At 58.0% G+C, this 18080-nt stretch overlaps 1 protein-coding gene across 5 annotated transcripts in view; it reads left to right on the top strand.

Moving 5' to 3' along the window:
- ATP8B2 (ATPase phospholipid transporting 8B2) overlaps positions 1 to 17303 on the top strand; it is a 19960-nt gene extending 2657 nt beyond the window's left edge. Inside the window, exons 2-28 of one of the 5 annotated variants that reach the window (XM_025858768.2) lie at positions 747 to 881; positions 1592 to 1650; positions 1980 to 2093; positions 2210 to 2308; positions 2543 to 2604; positions 2703 to 2775; positions 3510 to 3580; positions 3829 to 3908; positions 4950 to 5108; positions 5278 to 5366; positions 7074 to 7270; positions 9237 to 9445; positions 10111 to 10154; positions 10438 to 10603; positions 10737 to 10925; positions 11079 to 11194; positions 11279 to 11443; positions 11524 to 11635; positions 11724 to 11829; positions 11919 to 12060; positions 12222 to 12405; positions 12509 to 12732; positions 13111 to 13194; positions 13454 to 13699; positions 13807 to 13945; positions 15880 to 16010; positions 16210 to 17303. In XM_025858768.2, coding sequence (XP_025714553.1) covers positions 815 to 881; positions 1592 to 1650; positions 1980 to 2093; positions 2210 to 2308; positions 2543 to 2604; positions 2703 to 2775; positions 3510 to 3580; positions 3829 to 3908; positions 4950 to 5108; positions 5278 to 5366; positions 7074 to 7270; positions 9237 to 9445; positions 10111 to 10154; positions 10438 to 10603; positions 10737 to 10925; positions 11079 to 11194; positions 11279 to 11443; positions 11524 to 11635; positions 11724 to 11829; positions 11919 to 12060; positions 12222 to 12405; positions 12509 to 12732; positions 13111 to 13194; positions 13454 to 13699; positions 13807 to 13945; positions 15880 to 16010; positions 16210 to 16488 — 3606 coding nt within the window. In that variant the 5' untranslated portion in view covers positions 747 to 814 and the 3' untranslated portion in view covers positions 16489 to 17303. Of the gene's footprint in view, positions 1 to 119; positions 333 to 746; positions 882 to 1591; positions 1651 to 1979; positions 2094 to 2209; positions 2309 to 2542; positions 2605 to 2702; positions 2776 to 3509; positions 3581 to 3828; positions 3909 to 4930; positions 5109 to 5277; positions 5367 to 7073; positions 7271 to 9236; positions 9446 to 10110; positions 10155 to 10437; positions 10604 to 10736; positions 10926 to 11078; positions 11195 to 11278; positions 11444 to 11523; positions 11636 to 11723; positions 11830 to 11918; positions 12061 to 12221; positions 12406 to 12508; positions 12733 to 13110; positions 13195 to 13453; positions 13700 to 13806; positions 13946 to 15848; positions 16011 to 16209 lie in introns of those variants that run through there. The other 4 variants (XM_025858769.2, XM_025858767.2, XM_025858771.2 and 1 more) reach the window with 4 other exon arrangements.
- The last annotated feature ends 777 nt before the right edge of the window (positions 17304 to 18080 follow it).

The following is an 18080-nucleotide window of genomic DNA, read 5'->3' as shown; positions in this document are numbered from 1 at the left end:
GGGCGGGGGGCGGAGCCGGGGCGCGCGCCGCGCTCGGGCCACTGCGCGCGCGGGCGGCCGGGCCTGGGGGCGGCGGCCGCGGGTATGGCCGGGGCTGCAGGTGGGGCGCGCGCCCGACGGCCGGGGCTCCCCTCCGAGCGGCCGCGGCTCGTGGTGTGCCTGCCCGGGGGGCCGCCGCATCGGCGCCGCTGAGGCCAAGGACAGACCGACAGACAGCCCGCCCTCCCCCGCTCAAACCGGGATCATGACGGTCCCCAAGGAGATGCCCGAGAAGTGGGCCCGGGCCGGGGCGCCCCCCTCCTGGAGCAGAAAGAAGCCCTCTTGGGGGACAGGTAACGGGAGGCAGCGCCTGGCCGCTCTCCCGAGCCCCTGCTTTCCCCTCCCACCCTCACATTTGGTTGTCCTCAGCCTTGCGCAGCCTTCCCTGGTCCGCCCCTTTCCAGACCCAGGGATCCTGGCTCCAAAGAGTCTGGCCCCTGCTTCTCCCTTGCATGGTCTTAGGAGACGCCGCAGGGGGCTCAGAGCGAGGGGTCCCCACTGGGGAAGTTTCTGGGAGTATAGTGCCCACGCAGGGAGGGAGTCCTCTGAGTAGGCAGAGGGTGCTGTGTTCTGAGGTTTGGTTACTGCAGTGTGCTCTGCAGGGGTCTTTGGAGGGGTGAGGGGAGGGGTCTGGCATGCTGCGTTTGGCTCCAGCACTGGTTGAACGCGTTATGTTCTCTGCCTCACCAAGGAACCCCCCTTTTCAGCCTTGGCCCTTGTGACCCCCAGAGGTGGGCTGGAGAGCCCTTGACAGGACAGCCCCGTGTTCTGGGACATGAACTTGGTACCTGCAGTCCCAGATCAGCGGATGTTCAGGATAGGTGTCACTCAGTTAGTGACAGGTGTGTTGTTTAAGGGCAGGGTGTGCGGATGGCACAAGAAGGGTTACAGTTAGAACAGCCCTTTAAAGTACATCCCATTCCTGCCTCCTTCATTGCTGTCTTGGTCTGCATGACCCATATCCCTGAGCCCCCCCTTCTCTGTCTTGAAGATGAGCTTTGAAATAAGGTGATGTCATTGTGGGCCAGTCAGAAGGCTCTGCGGGTGACATGTGACAAGCAGAGGCTCCTGTAGGGGGCTGTGGGGCTGGGATGCTGCCGCAGAGCACGGTGACCCTCGGGCTTGCCACCCACCCCACCCCCAGGTTAGGAGGAGGGCAGTGCCCTGGCTGGATCTGGAGGGGTTCCCAGGGGAAGGAAGCTTTTTGTCTGCAGCTGCTTTTCCTCCAGTGATTCCTGAGGCCATAATGGCTGAGGTGTTAGTTAAAGGGATGTGGGGAGGGGATCTGAGTGCCCCTAGCAGAAGACCTTGACATTGTTGGTCTTGTCCTGTGAATGAATGCCTGCAGAGCCGAATGGCCAGGCTGGTGTGAGACGGACCAGAGGGTGGAACCAAGTGATACCTCAGGCATGGCACCAGCTCCTTAAACTGTGTACTCTGCAAGGAGCCAAGGGTCCTCAGTGGAAACCCCACAAAATGGGTAGGCCTGACAAGGTGTTGGGCCAGGCCTCCATTTGCTCCTCCTGACTGCGGCATCATCGTTCTGTTGCAGAAGAAGAAAGGAGGGCTCGAGCCAACGACCGAGAATACAATGAGAAATTCCAGTATGCAGTAAGTGACCCGGCCGACCTGCTCCCTCCTCCTGAGTGCCAAAGGGCAACGGCCCCCTTGAGGTTGGGGCCAGGGGAGGGAAGGCAGCCCCGTGGCCACTTTCCATTTTCCATCTGCGGCTGTGCTGATTTTTTCATGCCTTCACCTGGCAGTGCCCCAGGACACATGGGCCCCATGAGACTCCCTTCTTGCTACCCCTCCCCCCCATGCCTGTGGTTGCTGGCTTTTGGGGGCAGAGGTTTGGGAAGTGTTGACGGAGGAGGCAGCCTCTGCCTGGTTCTGGGTTGGGGTTATAGGCTGTCTGGTGATCTTCTCTCCCGCTGCCGTAGAGTAACTGCATCAAGACCTCCAAGTACAATATTCTCACCTTCCTGCCTGTCAACCTCTTTGAGCAGTTCCAGGAGGTTGCCAATACCTACTTCCTGTTCCTTCTCATTCTGCAGGTGAGTGCCCCACAGTAGACCCTCTGCCACTCAAAGCCAAGCCAAGGAAGAGAGAGGTGGGGGGGGTGGGGAGGGGCTGGTCCGGGGCCTCAGAGCCGAGCGCTCTTCCCCTGCAGTTGACCCCACAGGTGTCCTCCCTTTCCTGGTTCACCACCATCGTGCCTTTGGTTCTTGTCCTCGCCATCACGGCTGTTAAAGACGCTACTGATGACTATGTGAGTCGCTTCTGTTCTTCCGTTCCTGCACTTCCTCCTCACCCGACTCTGCCCGGCACAGGTCCCCGGCCCCTAGACTTGTGGCTCCTTGGCCAAGGGCAGGGGCGGAGCCAGGGAGAGAGTACACCTGTGGACGGGGGCGCTCCAGGTGGGACCCAGCACGCTCTACACCTCACTGACCGCCTCAGTCCCCGGGAGTGGGGAAGGCGTCTTACTTCTCTTAGTTCTTTTCAGTTCCGCCACAAGAGCGATAACCAGGTGAATAACCGGCAGTCCCAAGTGCTGATCAATGGGAGGTGAGCGCCCGGTGGAGACCGAGGGCCTTTAGGAGGAGGGGTCCCCTGGGAACGTCTCTCGCTACTGACCAGCCTCTTTCTCTTTCTTCTTGCCACAGCCTCCAGCAAGAGCAGTGGATGAATGTCTGTGTTGGCGATATTATCAAGCTGGAAAACAATCAGTTTGTGGCGGTAAGGGGCAAGGTGGCCCTCTAGGGCTACGAGTCTCTTCACTCTTTTTTGGCAGATAGAAATGAGTCTTTCCTGATTTCCCACAGCCTCGTAATCATGCACGGGTTGAACTTTCTTTTCTTTCTTTTTTTTTTTTTAAAGATTTTATTTATTTATTTGAGAGAGAGAGAATGAGAGACAGAGAGCACGAGAGGGAAGAGGGTCAGAGGGAGAAGCAGACTCCCCGCTGAGCAGGGAGCCCGATGCGGGACTCGATCCCGGGACTCCAGGATCATGACCTGAGCCGGAGGCAGCCGCTTAACCAACTGAGCCACCCAGGCGCCCGGGTTGAACTTTCTTGAGTGGGGACCTGCTCTTTTTTTTTTTTTTAATATTTATTTATTTCTTTTTTGAGAGAGAGACAGTGCACGTGTGCTGCACTCGTGTGTGAGTGGGGGAGGGGGGCAGAGGGGGAATCCTCAGCCGACTCTACACCCAGCAGGGCTCAATCTCACAACCCTGAGATCACAGCCTGAGCCGAAGTCAAGGGTCGGACGCTTAGCCGACTGTGCCCCCCAAGCTCCCTGAGTAGGGAGCTTCTGTGTCATATTAATATACTGGGACTGGCTTCTCTCTTGCCATTCACACTTGGGACTAAGCAAACCAAGAATGCTTAGGGGAAGCAGGGGTCAGCCAAGAGTGCATCACGAGGAGAGGGTTGAGTCTTTGGGCTCCTCACTAGGCTTTCTCTCTAGGCGGATCTCCTCCTCCTTTCCAGCAGTGAGCCCCATGGCCTGTGTTACATAGAGACCGCAGAACTTGATGGGTAAGTCGGATGCCCGGTGTTACACATCTTCTGCCTCCTTAAGGGTAAAAAGCTTGTTTTTTGGAAGAGATTCCTAGGTCTAGGAGTTGTACCTTTTGGACAATTTTTAGGGATCAGAAAGGCTTTGGGCATGTAGAAGTATTATGCACTCAGTAATGTGGAGGGGGTGATACCCCAAGGTCATGTGCTCCCAGGTAGATTCTAGAGGAAGGGAGGGGAACCAGGACTTAGGGGCACTGTCCTTCCAGAGAGACCAACATGAAAGTGCGCCAGGCAATCCCAGTCACCTCGGAGTTGGGAGACATCAGTAGGCTCGCCAAATTTGATGGTGAGTGATTTTGGACAAGTGGCTTGTGGGTAGAGGAGGTGGGTTGGGTTTTGGGGTTTAAATTGCACCTGCTCCTTTTCACTGGGATGCATCTCCCTGGATTTTTCTTTGTGGGGGAGTGTCAGCAATGCAAGGTGGCTTCCGCTTACTTTTGAGTTCATGGCCATTTCAGGAGCTCTTTTTTTTTTTTTTAAAGATTTTATTTATTAGAGAGTGAGAGAGAGAGAAGAGAGAGCCCAAGAGGAGGTAGGGTCAGAGGGAGAGGCAGACTCCCCGCCGAGCAGGGAGCCCGATGCGGGACTCGATCCCGGGACTCCAGGATCATGACCTGAGCCGGAGGCAGCCGCTTAACCGACTGAGCCACCCAGGCGCCCCAGGAGCTCTTCATGGCCAATAGTTCCCTCCTTGCCGTAGGTGTTGAGAGAAATTCAGTTTATTCTTATTTGGCTCCAAATAATGATATGTGCTTCTTCGTTAGAAGGACAGACCATAGTGTGTGTAAGAAAAAAACCTCCTGCTCCTCAGTCTTCTCTGTTAGCTGGCCAGGTGCACTGCTCCTTCAGTGTGTATCCATCCAGGCTCTGCATTTATACAAACGTGAGCATAAAGCACTGGGACCCTGCTGCACCCAAATCTCCACACCTGGCTTTCCTTACCTGTTAAATTCTTTAGGTGTCTCATTGCATCGCTGTTTACAGAAATCTGCCTCCTTCCTTTTAACAGCCGCGTCATGTTGCACAGAGCTGACGTGTCAGAACCTACTCAGCTCCCTCGACCATTCAGTTTTCTCCAGTTTTTTGCTGTTTAAAGAACGCTTCAGTTAACCTGTCGTGACCTATGCTGTTATTTCTGTAGAACAGAGTCCCCAGAGTGGGATCCCTGGGCTGGAGGGGGGCTGCACTCATGCCAGCGCATCCCTCCCGCCAAGCCGCCTCCGTTCACCTCCGGGCAGTGTGCGGAGGTCCCTCCCTCAGCCGTGTCTTGGCTCGAAGTCAGGCTGCTGACGGCACCTGGGGTGGCAGCTTTCTGTCTTCTGCTCAGGTGAGGTGGTCTGCGAGCCTCCCAACAACAAGCTGGACAGGTTCAGTGGGACCCTTTACTGGAAGGAGAGCAAGTTCCCCCTGAGCAACCAGAACATGCTGCTGCGGGGTTGTGTGCTGCGCAACACCGAGTGGTGCTTCGGGCTGGTGGTCTTTGCGGGTGAGCCTCCCAGGAGCCGGTGGCGGGGAGCCTGAGCGTGCGGTGCGCCCCAGTGCCCGTCTCCCCAGCTAGCACCTCTGTCCCCCTGATGTCCTGCAGTCTGCAGCCCCGGGTGGAAATGCGGCCGACTGCTTCCTTGGCTTCCGCACCTGCTCCCATTCCTTTCTAGGTCCTGACACGAAGCTGATGCAGAACAGCGGCAGGACAAAGTTCAAGAGAACAAGTATTGATCGCCTAATGAATACATTGGTGCTCTGGGTAAGGCTCTGCCCAGCGGCCCCCTGCGTATTGTTCCCCCTGGGCCGTTCCCCTTGCTCCCCCCTCCTCCCTGGTCAAAGGCAGTGCTTATGTCAGGCTCCCTTTAGACTTGGAGGACGTTACTTAACAAGAACCTTAGGAACGTGCGTGAATCAAGGACTGGAAGAGAGCTAAAGCAAACCCGCCCTTCTCTGGATTCCAGCTATGCTGGTGACTTAGTGCAGCATGTCAGCTTCTGTTTGCTTTTGCCAGGGACAAGGAGGCCTTCACGGGGATGGAGAAGGAATTAAAAGAAAAATTTCCATTTGGCAGATGGATAATGAACGGGGTCTTTTCCCCTGACTTCTAAGAGTGGAGGATCCCAAAGGAAGAGTTTTAGTTTTTAGCCATTCCTGAATCCTTCTCTTGTTTGGCTGGAAATTTGAGCTCCTTGTTGGGCTCTCCTCCCCTTCTTGTGCTGCCCACGGCCTGCTGCTGACCCCCCGCATGCCAGCCAAGGTTGGGCCAGAGGCCTCAAAGGGTCTGCCAAGACCTCAACCCGGGAGGTCTTGGGTTGTCTCTCCGGCAAAGGCTCGCATCGCCCCCTGGCGGTCCTTGGGCACCTTCGGAAATAGATGTCTGAAAGCACAGTCGGCTCAGTTTCTTTTAACCACCAGAACCTTCCTCTGATCCTACTTCAGGGACCGCAAGGTTTATTTTGTTCATTATTTTATTTATTTGAGAGAGAGAGCATGAGAGAGCGAGAACACAAGCAGGGGGCTCAGCCACTGAGCCACCAAGGACTGCAAGATTTAAATCTTTAGAAGAATCTTTCACAATCTTTTTTTTTTCAAAGATTTTATATATTTATTTGAGAGAGACAATGAGAGAGAGCATGAGGGGGGGGAGGGTCAGAGGGAGCAGCCGGCTTCCCGCGGAGCAGGGAGCCCGATGTGGGGCTCGATCCCAGGACCCCGGGACCATGACCTGAGCCGAAGGCAGACACTCAACCGACTGAGCCACCCAGGCACCCCAAGAATCTTTTACAATCTTTAAGAGATTTTTTACTTTCTTTTTTTTTTTAAGATTTTATTTATTTATTTGACAGAGACCCAGCGAGAGAAGGAACACAAGCAGGGGGAGTGGGAGAGGGAGAAGCAGGGCCCCCCGCCGAGCAGGGAGCCTGATGCGGGGCTCGATCCCAGGACCCTGGGACCATGACCTGAGCCGAAGGCAGACGCCTAACGACTGAGCCACCCAGGCGCCCCGAGATTTTTTACTTTCAAGTAATCTATATTTTTGGAGATGAAATCTGTTTCCCAGGTTAAACTTTTTTGTCAATCTGTATGAGATAATGAACATTACAGAAACTTGGCATTTTTGTTTGCTCGTGGAAACTCAGCTCAGGTAGATGGGTGATGTCCAGTGAGCCGCTGCGTCATGTTGGGAGGAGCTTGCTCGCACCCCCTCTGACCGCCTGGGAAGGGCTCCAGGTATCTGAGCTCCCCCGCCATACAGTGAAGAAAGATGTTCAGAGACAGGGCCACGTGATGGTTGGCAGACCACAAGCTCTCACCAGTTCTGGGTGCTTCTCAGGAGAGCATGCCACCATTTTAAAGATGCCTGGGCTTTTGAGGGTTTGGGGTATGAGTGGTGACCCTCAGTGATGCACTTGGTTTTGGGGGCTTCCTAGTGGCAGCCTCACCTCTGTTCCTCATCCCGTGCCAGATTTTTGGATTCCTGGTCTGCATGGGGGTGATCCTGGCCATTGGCAATGCCATCTGGGAGCATGAAGTTGGGATGCGCTTCCAGGCCTACCTGCCGTGGGACGAGGCGGTGGACAGTGCCTTCTTCTCCGGCTTCCTCTCCTTCTGGTCCTATATCATCATCCTCAACACCGTGGTGCCCATATCGCTCTACGTCAGGTACGCACTCACTCTGCCCGGGCTCTCCCAGGGAGCTCAGGTGGTCCCTTGGCAAACCTTTCTGTGAAGGTGAAACCTTTGGGAAGGAAACTGGAGCTCCTCCTTGTGCCTCGAGCATCTTGTGCTTGCCCCGCACAGAAGGTATTCTGTGCGGAGCAAGCTTCGTCACCGTTTTCGGGTGCTTTGGACTGTGTCACAACAAAAACCGTATTGATTTATTCGGCATGTGTCGCTCGCATGGCCACTTTGTGCCGTGCTCCCTGCAAAGACATGTGAGGGACGGACCTTGTTCTCTGCAGGAGCTTCGGGCTAGTAGAGAGGAAAATCTAAACACCTTCTAAAACAGAATGGGAGTGCGTGCTGTGGGAGTCCTTCTACCTGCAGGCGACGCCACTCCCTGGGTGGTTAATCAGGGAGGACTTCTCTGCAGAGGGGGCTGGAGCCTGGGGGAGGGGGAGACAGAGGCCTGGGGGTGGGGCCCTTGGAATGGTCACTGTTCGGCAGCGGAACAGGGTGTGACTGGGTCCCAGCTGACCTGGTTCCTGACAACAGAAGTCGTCAGCGTTAGTCCTGTTGAAAAAAATCCCTGCGCGTCAGGAGGTGTTGGCTGGCCGCGGTGAGCGGCGTAAGTGGGATCTAGGAGACACCTAGGCTGTTGGAGGCACAGAGCATGTGAACGGGGACGGGCCGGTGAGAATGAGCAGGAAGAGTAGCCGGAAGAAAGAACCTCGAGGTAAGCAGACCTGAGACGTGTTGAAGGAAATCCTCTCTGGATGCTCGGGACTCATCCCAAGGGCTGCGTTTTCGTTCACACACACTCCCCAGGTGCACCTCAGGTCTCCCCTGAGCCCTGCTGCTGATGGCACTGACCACACGGAGCGTTTCCCTGCCACAGTGGACAGTTTGGGCTTTTCTAGAACACTGACAGGAGACTCCCGGCCACGTGGGGCCGGTTTCCACACGGAACGTGGGGACGGTCCTGTCCACCTTCTTCGTGGGAACGTGTCGAAACTGGGTTGACACGAGACGCTCGATTGGAGGGTCGGACGTCGGGTGGGAGCCTGCCTCCTGGCCGTCACCGCTCCTTCGTTCCTACTGAAATGCTTTCCTGTCTGCCGTCTCCCTGGTCCCCATCTTCGGGCTTGCTGCCCGAATTTCGTCCCTGCTCACCCAGCGCCCGTGGTAGCTGCTAAGAAAGCCTCTTGCTAAGTCTGATCAGGCTCCAGGGAGTGTTGGGGGGCGGGAGCAGCCCAGTGGGGAGAAGGCTGAGAAGTCCCCTTGAGCTGCTGCAACGTGGGTCTTGATCCAGTCTGGCTCAGGCTGCACGCAGGGTTCCGGAGGCGCCCCAGGGCTCGGTCTCCTTCCTGGGGTGCTGACAGTCCACATCCCAAAGGGAATGCCGGAGGAGGGGGCGGGCCCCAGGCCGTGGAAAGCGCCCTGCCTCTGGCACTTGGCATGGTTTCCCGTGGCGGAGGCGCAGTTCCGGCCGCCTCGCTCCCTGGAAGCGCGAGGCCGTAGCGGGGCCCCGAGCTGGGCGGAAGGACAGCGCTTGCGGTGGGCGGCGAGGGGCCAGTGCCCTCGCTGTCTCTCTTCTCTTCCTTCCCTCACACTCTCTTGTCTTCTCTGCACGGTTTCTGTGTTACTCGTCCTGAGGTAAGAGCTGGTCGAGTGCCTTGTCTGCAGTCCTTTCCTCTCTCTGCCTGGACCGTCCGTCCCGCCTGCCCAGGCCCTTTGCACCTTCTTGTCTGGAGAGCATCAGAGGGTCGGGGTCAGGGAGCTCTTGGCCGGCCGCAGTGGCCGGCTCCACCTGCAGCCACTCCTTGCCCGTCCCACCCAGGTTCCGTGCCCAGGTGTCCGCTCCGTGCGTCCTGTCTCCCCCCAGGCGGGGGGCCTGCAGCGGAGGCCTGTGCGGGTGGGGCCCGTCCTCGGCTCCCTGCCCGAGCCTTACCTCCTGTCCCCTGTGCAGCGTGGAGGTCATCCGCCTGGGCCACAGCTACTTCATCAACTGGGACAAGAAGATGTTCTGCATGAAGAAGCGGACGCCCGCGGAGGCACGCACCACCACCCTGAACGAGGAGCTGGGCCAGGTGGAGTATGTCTTCTCTGACAAGACGGGCACCCTCACCCAGAACATCATGGTCTTCAACAAGTGCTCCATCAGCGGCCGCAGTTACGGTAGGGCCGCACCGCGTCGACCCAGGGCTCCCAGCCGCCGCCGTCTTGACATTTGGGGTTTGCTTCTTTCCTGCTCGGGCTTGTGGGGCCAGGAGAGCATCGGCCTTGTGCCCCGGGTCAGGCCGCAGATGCGGAGTGCCTCTCCTGCTCTCTGTGCTGGCCTCGCCCTGGTCTCAGCCCCAGGCAGGAGGGGGCTCTGTGGCTGTTAGAAGGAGCGTTGGTGGAGTGCGAGACGCTCCCCAGGTTGCGTTCGGGGCACTTGTGCGTCTCTGGAATGTGACTGTGGTCTCCGTGCAGCCTTGCTGCAGTGGCCTCACGGCCTAGCCACGGGATAGCCTGCGATAGGGTGTGTGGGGCCTCACTGTTTTTGGTACCAACTTGGGCCTGTGGCTCGTGTGTGGGGTTTGTCCGTTGTTAGGCCCACGGGGTGAAAGGCCGGAGAGCGGGTGGGGCGTGCTAGGGAGAGGGACATGGAGCAGTGGGGGCCATGACTTTCAGTCCTGGGGTTCTGAGGACCCGGGGTGCCTCGAGTCAGCCGTGTGACCTGTGACCGCGGCTCAGTGGCTGGGGTTGAGGGTTCCAGATGCCTGTGGGGGTTCTGTGCTGGAGGCTTTTCTCCACCGCTCTTCTGATGCTGCTTCGCCTTCTGTCCCGGCTGCATGTAGGGGACGTGCTTGATGTCCTGGGACACAAAGCTGAATTGGGACAGGTAAGGCCCGGCCTCCGTAGTTACTCTGTGCCCATTAAATGTAGGGTGCTCGCCCAGTAACGGCGGGTGTGGTAAGGAGGGAGCTGTTCTTTGGTCACGAAGTGGAGGCTGATTGGAGAAAGGGTATGTTCAGGAAGAATTGGGAGCAGGAAGGAGAATGTGGGGTCTGCAGCAGACGGGGTCTTGGGCTGTCCTCTGGAAGGGCAGGAAACAGCAAGGTGGGGACAGCCCTCCTGGGGTGCAGCCTGCCACCGCCCTCTGCTTGTTGCCCTCATTGCTCTAGAAGCCGGAGCCTGTTGACTTCTCCTTCAACCCTCTGGCCGACAACAAGTTCTTATTTTGGGACCCCACCCTCCTGGAGGCTGTCAAGATGGGGGACCCCCACACGCACGAGTTCTTCCGTCTCCTTTCTCTGTGTCATACTGTCATGTCAGAAGAGAAGAACGAAGGTGAGCCTGGGGCCGGCTTACGCGCTCTCCGCCCGACGGCCGCCCTCCAGCTGCTCTGCGGTGTGGCCAGGCGGGGCCGTCCGGGGGCCTGGGGCAGCCACTTACGCCACCTGTACTGTTCCTCCCCTCCCAGGGGAGCTGTACTACAAAGCCCAGTCCCCGGATGAGGGCGCCCTGGTCACCGCAGCCAGGAACTTTGGTTTTGTATTCCGCTCTCGCACCCCCAAAACCATCACTGTCCACGAGATGGGCACAGCCGTCACCTACCAGCTGCTGGCCATCCTGGACTTCAATAACATCCGCAAGCGCATGTCTGTCATCGGTGAGGCTGGGCCTGGGCTGCCGGGGGCACTCGTGGCAGTGTCAGGGCCTGCGGAGGGTGAGGGGTGCTGGGTGGCTCTTGCTGATGTGGTAGGTTGGGGGTCTTTGCCTACCTGAGTCTTCCCGGGACTTTCTCCCCTTGGCCTGATCCTAGTGCGGAATCCAGAAGGGAGGATCCGACTCTACTGCAAAGGGGCTGACACGATCCTGCTGGACAGACTTCACCCCTGCACCCAGGAGCTGCTCAGCACCACCACTGACCACCTGAATGTAGGTGTGAGGACAGGGGCCCTGTGGTTCTGAACTCAGTGTCGTGGCGGGGAGGCCGCAGGCTGACCTTGGCTCTGCCCCCAGGAGTATGCCGGGGAAGGGCTGAGGACCCTGGTTCTGGCGTACAAGGATCTGGATGAAGAGTACTATGGGGAGTGGGCCCAGAGACGGCTCCGAGCCAGCCTGGCCCGGGACAGCCGGGAGGACAGGCTGGCCAGCGTGTACGAGGAGGTGGAGAGCAACATGGTGGTATGGCTGCAGGTGGGCCGAGGGGGTCGGGGGGCTCGTGTCTGGGACTCTCCCGTCTGGAACCCTTGCGGTATTTCCAGCTGCTGGGCGCAACAGCCATTGAGGACAAGCTTCAGCAGGGGGTTCCAGAGACCATCGCCCTCCTGACGCTGGCCAACATCAAGATTTGGGTGCTGACCGGAGATAAGCAAGGTGAGAGCCCAGCATCTAGATGCAGCCCTTGCACGAGCCTAGACCTCAGGCTGCAGAGTGTGCTGAGCTCATCAGTCTCTGTTGGTAGAGACGGCCGTGAACATCGGCTATTCTTGCAAGATGCTGACGGACGACATGACGGAGGTGTTCGTTGTCACCGGCCACACTGTCCTCGAAGTGCGGGAGGAGCTCAGGTAGACAGAGGCCCAAGGCAGGCAGATGTCCTGCACGTGCAGACCCTGCTCCTGTCCCGGAGCCCACGGGTGCATTCCTGCCTTTCCAGGAAAGCCCGGGAGAAGATGCTGGACTCACCCCACGCCGTGGGAAATGGCTTCACCTGCTCAGAGAAGCGTTCTGCCAAGCTCACTTCTGTCCTGGAGGCCGTTGCCGGGGAGTACGCCCTGGTCATCAACGGGCACAGCCTGGTGAGCGTCTTCCCAGAGACCCCTTCTCTCCACGTGGCCGGTCTGTCTTACTTTGCTCTCACTCCCCTGACCTCAGTGCAGCTGTGGCCTCTCGGGGGCTGGGAGGCGTGACTCCCATGTCCGCCCGGGGAGGATGGGCTCTCTCAGGTCCTGTGTTCCAGGCCCATGCGCTGGAGGCGGACATGGAGCTGGAGTTCCTGGAGACGGCCTGTGCCTGCAAAGCTGTCATCTGCTGCCGTGTGACCCCTTTGCAGAAGGCACAGGTGGTGGAGCTGGTTAAGAAGCACAAGAAAGCCGTGACCCTCGCCATCGGCGACGGAGCCAATGATGTCAGCATGATCAAGAGTGAGTGTGGATGTGGGGGCGCGGGGGGAGGGGGGTCGGCTCCACCCTGCTGCGATTCTGAGCGTGTGACTCTGCTTCCCCTTGTCACCACCTGTCCCTGTAGCGGCTCACATTGGCGTGGGCATCAGCGGCCAGGAGGGCATCCAGGCTGTGCTGGCCTCTGACTACTCCTTCTCCCAGTTCAAGTTCCTGCAGCGCCTCCTGCTGGTGCACGGGCGCTGGTCCTACCTGCGCATGTGCAAATTCCTCTGCTATTTCTTCTATAAGAACTTTGCCTTCACCATGGTCCACTTCTGGTTTGGCTTCTTCTGCGGCTTCTCCGCCCAGGTAGGGCGCCCTTGGCCCACTGCTTCCTGTGTGTGAGCTCCATAAGGGCAGAGATCTTCTGGCCTGTCAGTCAGCCCCCCAGGGCCCAGGTGTTGTCAGGTTCATGCGTTAAAATAAACATTGGTTGAGGGGCTCCTAGCCTGCTGAGACCGTGCAGCCTGTGACTCTCGGTCTTGGGGTTGTGAGTTCAAGCCCCACGTTGGGTGTAGAGCCTACTTAAAAAAACAAAACGAGAACAAACACACACTTGTTGAGGGAGTAGAGATGGGCTTCAGAAAATTCCTTAGGGCTCCATACACCACTCAGCAGTCTCTCTGCCCGATTTGTAGTGAAGAAAGAGTGAGTGTTTCCTCCTGTCTTGCTGTGTTCTCTTCCCAGACCGTCTACGATCAGTACTTTATCACCCTTTACAACATTGTGTACACCTCGCTCCCAGTCTTAGCCATGGGGGTCTTCGACCAGGTAAGGGGCACAGGGGTCGGGGGCTGGGGAGAGGCCATGCTGTGAAGAAAGCACACGGTGGCGGTGTGTGCACCTGCCGCCCGCAGGTGCCTGGGAAGGCCATGCTCTCCCGCTCGGCGGCCGCTGCCCTGTGACTTTCCTGGGTGGGGGGCTTGAGGCAGAATCCAGCTGTCAAAGAATTTGGAAAGGAGGGGAGGGCGGGATGGGCTCTGCCCTTGGCTCTCCGGAGGCCTCTGGAACCCCTGGTCCCCCCCCGCAGGATGTCCCGGAGCAGCGGAGCATGGAGTACCCCAAGCTGTATGAGCCAGGCCAGCTGAATCTTCTCTTCAACAAGCGGGAGTTCTTCATCTGCATTGCCCAGGGCATCTACACGTCCGTGCTCATGTTCTTCATCCCGTACGGCGTGTTTGCTGAGGCCACGCGGGACGACGGCACCCAGCTGGCCGATTACCAGTCCTTTGCGGTCACCGTGGCGACCTCCCTGGTCATCGTGGTCAGCGTGCAGGTGTGAGGCCGACCCGGCGCTGCCGTCCCCTGTATCTGGGCGGCCGCCCTGGGTGGGATGGGGCGGGGGGGGTCGCCCTTCCTGTCTCTGACAGCTGCCTTTCTCAGATCGGGCTGGACACTGGCTACTGGACGGCCATCAACCATTTCTTTATCTGGGGCAGCCTGGCTATCTACTTTGCCATCCTGTTTGCCATGCACAGCAATGGGCTCTTCGACATGTTTCCAAACCAGTTCCGGTTTGTGGGTGAGTCTCTGCGGCGGCTTCCCTACCAACGGGGCAGGTGGCTCACAAGCACCGTGGGAGCGTTTGTGCGGCACACCAGGTGCTCGGTGAGGCGCTGTGGGCACGTCGGGGTGTCTCTGACCCGGGCCGGCCCTCACAGGGCTTCCGTGTCCATGAGTGTGAGGAAGAGCCCTGCTAGGCCGTGCGGTCAGGGTCAAGTGGTGGCCGACCTGCTCATGATCAGCAGATGACTGGTTGGGGGTGGTCAGGGATAGTCCGAGGGCAGGCCGCTGCAAGGCTGACCCCACACCCGGGAGCTGGAAGTGTAGTTGGGTGGATGAGAGGCTGGAAGGGAGGACATTAAAGGTGTCAACGTCAGGCTCTCAGGTCTTGATTTATTTCACTGGGAGTCTTTTTTTTTTTCTTTTTTTTGAGGAAAGAGGGGAATGGCATCAAAGGATTACTTTAGAAAGAGGAATCTGGTGGCTAGTGAGGAGCTACGGTAGTGACTGAGTACGAGGATTCAGACGGGCGTGGGGCGGCGGCGGGGGCGGGGGGGCAGGGGCAGACGGGCTGCTTGGGAGGCACAAAGTGAAGGACGGGTGCAGGGGGTGCATTTGATTTCAGTCTGTTCGTTTATCCACTCAGTGGACGTTCGGTCGGCCCCTACTGTGTGTCACCACTGTCCTGGGTGCTGGGGAGGCAGTACTTGCTCTCCTGGGTTTCGTATCTCAGAGAGACAGGCAGTTTACAGGGTAGCAGATGAAACGTCTAGAATTAGGAAGTCTTACAAAAAACATCAAGCAGGGTAGAGAGGGACAGGGTAGTGAGGGAAGACCCCTTGAAGAGAGGACGTTGACACAGAGAAATCTGAAAAAAGGGGAGTGAGCCTGGAAGAGGAACCGCTAGAGGGGCCCTAGGGGGGCTTGACTGGAAGTTCCCACAGAAGAGGGAGGGGTGTGTGGAGTAAGCAAGGCTGGAGGGCAGGGCCTGGCTGGGTGCCGGGGGGTGGGGGGTAAGAATGGATCCAGATCTTTATGTTCTAAAAGTTTAGAGTTAGAATTTTGAATTTTATTTTTTTTATTTTAAAAATTTTTTTTAATTTTTTTTTTAAAGATTTTATTTATTTATTTATTTGACAGAGAGAGAGAGAGATAGCGAGAGCAGGAACACAAGCAGGGGGAGTGGGAGAGGGAGAAGCAGGCTTCCTGCCGAGCAGGGAGCCCGATGCGGGGCTCGATCCCAGGACCCTGAGATCATGACCTGAGCCGAAGGCAGACGCTTAACGACTGAGCCACCCAGGCGCCCTATTTTTAAATATTTTTTAAAGATCTTATTTATTTATTTGACAGAGAGACACAGTGAGAGAGGAACACAAGCAGGGGGAGTGGGAGAGGGAGAAGCAGGCTTCCCGCGGAGCAGGGAGCCCGATGTGGGACTCGATCCCAGGACCCCGGGATCATGACCTGAGCCGAAGGCAGACTGAGCCACCCAGGCGCTGCAGAACTTTGAATTTTAGTCTAAATATGATAGGAAGCCATTGGAGGGTTATAAGCAGGGAAGTGTCAGAACCCATTTGTGTGTTTAAGGACAGCTGTTACGGTTTTGGGGATGGTAAAGCACAGAGGGTAAAGGTGGAAATGGGGAGGCCAGTTAGGAGGCTCTGGTGGTGACCCGGGCTTGGGGGGCGGGGCAGGGAGCCGCGGCCACCTTCCACAGGCGGTTTGAGAAACGGAGCCTTAGCAGCGTGGACGGTGGCATTTCCTGAGCTGGGAAGACCCCGGGGCAGGTTGGGGTGGGGGGTGAGGCTGTGAGGAGACAGCAGAGGCGCCCAGGAAAGCAGATAAAGAAATGGGTCTAGGGAGCAGGGAGGACTCAGGAGCTAGGACGGGGCAAATAGGGCTGCCCCTCGTCTGCCCGTGAGTCCCAAGGCCGCCAGCGGCTTCGTTCCCCAGGCAACGCCCAGAACACCCTAGCCCAGCCCACGGTGTGGCTGACCATCACGCTCACCACCGTCGTCTGCATCATGCCTGTGGTCGCCTTCCGGTTCCTCAAGCTGAGCCTGAAGCCCGATCTCTCGGACACGGTGAGCCGCCCGCTGTCTGCTTTGGGGGACCGGGAGGGCGGGTCGGGGAGCCCTCTGGCACGAATGTTGATGCTGGTGGCTGTCACCCACTGTTTCTTGGGGCAGAACCCCGTGCAGCCTCGTCCCAGAGGCTCCGGGTCCCTTGTCCTGGGGGGGGGGGGTGTGATGCCGACGCCGTCACCGATGGGCTCCTTCCCAGGTGCGCTACACCCAGCTGGTGAGGAAGAAGCAGAAGGCCCAGCACCGCTGCCTGCGACGGGTGGGCCGCACCAGTTCCCGGCGCTCGGGCTACGCCTTCTCGCACCAGGAGGGATTCGGGGAGCTCATCATGTCTGGCAAAAACATGCGGCTCAGCTCCCTCGCTCTGGCCAGCTTTACCACCCGCTCCAGCTCCAGCTGGATTGAGAGCCTGCGCAGGAAGAAGAGTGACAGCGCTGGGAGCCCCAGCGGAGGGGCCGACAAGCCCCTCAAGGGGTGAGGGCTGACCCTGGGGCGCCTGTGCCGGCCACGCGCGTGCGGGGCGGTCCAGCCACCGAGAGGACAGCTTCTCGGAACTGCGGGCCCCCCACGCCCGCCTTGCATCCCTCCTTGCAGACCCCATCCTACTGGCACCTCCAGCCCGGGGGGGGGGGCGGTGGTGGTGGCGGGGGCCCGGAGGGTGGAGCAGGGACAGGGGCATCAGGAGCCAGCCCCAGGGAGGGGTCAGATGTGGAACCAAAAACTGAAATTGAGATTGGGTCTGCCCCTGCCCTGCTTGGAGCCCACAGGGAGACTAGAATCTCTGTATTTTTTTACTCCCACTCCCCAGAGGGGGCCGAGGGCCTCTGTTCCTGAATTACACAAGAATGTATCATGCTGGGAAGCCGGAGATCTGCTGGGGCCCACGGGCCCCTCACGTCGTGTGTGTCTCTCCTTGATTTGTGTTTGTGTCCAGTTTGGTTTTGTGTTTTTTATTTGGCAGGAGGAGGGGGCCTCTGAGTGACTTCTGTGTTGTGGGAAGAGGAGGCTGGCCCCCCAGGGGTGCCCCAGCTGGCTGGATGGGGTGGTTCTGCAGGGCCCTTGAGGGCTGCAAGGCTGGCCAGGGAGGGAGCCCCCGCCAGCCCCAGGGGTCCGCAGAGCACGGAGGAGGAGGACTTGGTCCCGTCTCCTTCCTCCCCCAACACACGTACCAGTTCCTGGGTCCGTAAGTCCTGCTGGTGTTGGGCTGGAGCCTGGGGGTGCAGTCCTGTCATTCTCTGACCTCAAGCTGGGTGTAAGATGTAGTCCAAAAAAAGAGATTTCTTTCATTTTAAATTTGGATCTGAGTTCATTAGCAGAGTCCTGTCTGTCTTCCATCCTCCATCATCTGGCATTTTCCTGCTCCCGCACCCGGGACCAGAGGCGGGGCTGAAGGGGAAGCGGGCCTCCACTGCTCCCTTCTGGTCCACGAGGGGTCCCGCCCCTCCAGCCCCAGCATCCAAGAGAGCTGTGGAGGAGGCGGGGGGGGGGGGGGGGCTGGCCGGCCCAGGGCCGCGAGCCATGCCTGGCAGGGCCTGGGTGTGCCTGTCCTTCCATACCCCAAATCAGGCTTCAGCTGGGGTAGTTGCTACCAGTTCAGTCTGGGTAGTGGAGGGCCTGCTGAGGGTTGGTGTGGGGCTGGGAGGGGCGTGTAGGCCTTAACTCAGTGCAGGAGCCTCGAGGCAGGTGGGCTGGGCAGGGGGCCAGGGGAGGGGACGCTTGACAGGGAAAACCCTTTTGGCTGCACAGTTTACAAACCCAACATCATGTCTGTCTGTGTGTCTCTCAAGGTGAGAGTCTGATTTTTATACCAAAGAGGAAATGATTTTTTTTCATATTTGATTTGTCTATATTATATAAATATATATATAAATATATATATACAGTTATATATAATTTTTTTGGTTCTCTCTCGTTTTTTTAGGGAGGGAGGCAGTACCAAGTTGCATTGAGCTGTAATAAAGGAACGTTCTGTATAATTTATGACACATTTCTATACTTGCAAGAATTATATCATTTTATGGACCTAAGAAAAAAATGCCTTTTTATAAAATTCCAATTTCTGAGAAATGT

The sequence above is a fragment of the Callorhinus ursinus genome, unplaced genomic scaffold, assembly GCF_003265705.2.
Source record: "Callorhinus ursinus isolate GAN/ISIS: 27379988/994484 unplaced genomic scaffold, GSC_fseal_2.0 scaffold92, whole genome shotgun sequence".
NCBI lineage: Eukaryota > Metazoa > Chordata > Mammalia > Carnivora > Otariidae > Callorhinus > Callorhinus ursinus.
Note: the sequence above shows the minus strand (reverse complement) of the source record. Positions and strands in the feature narration are given on the sequence as shown.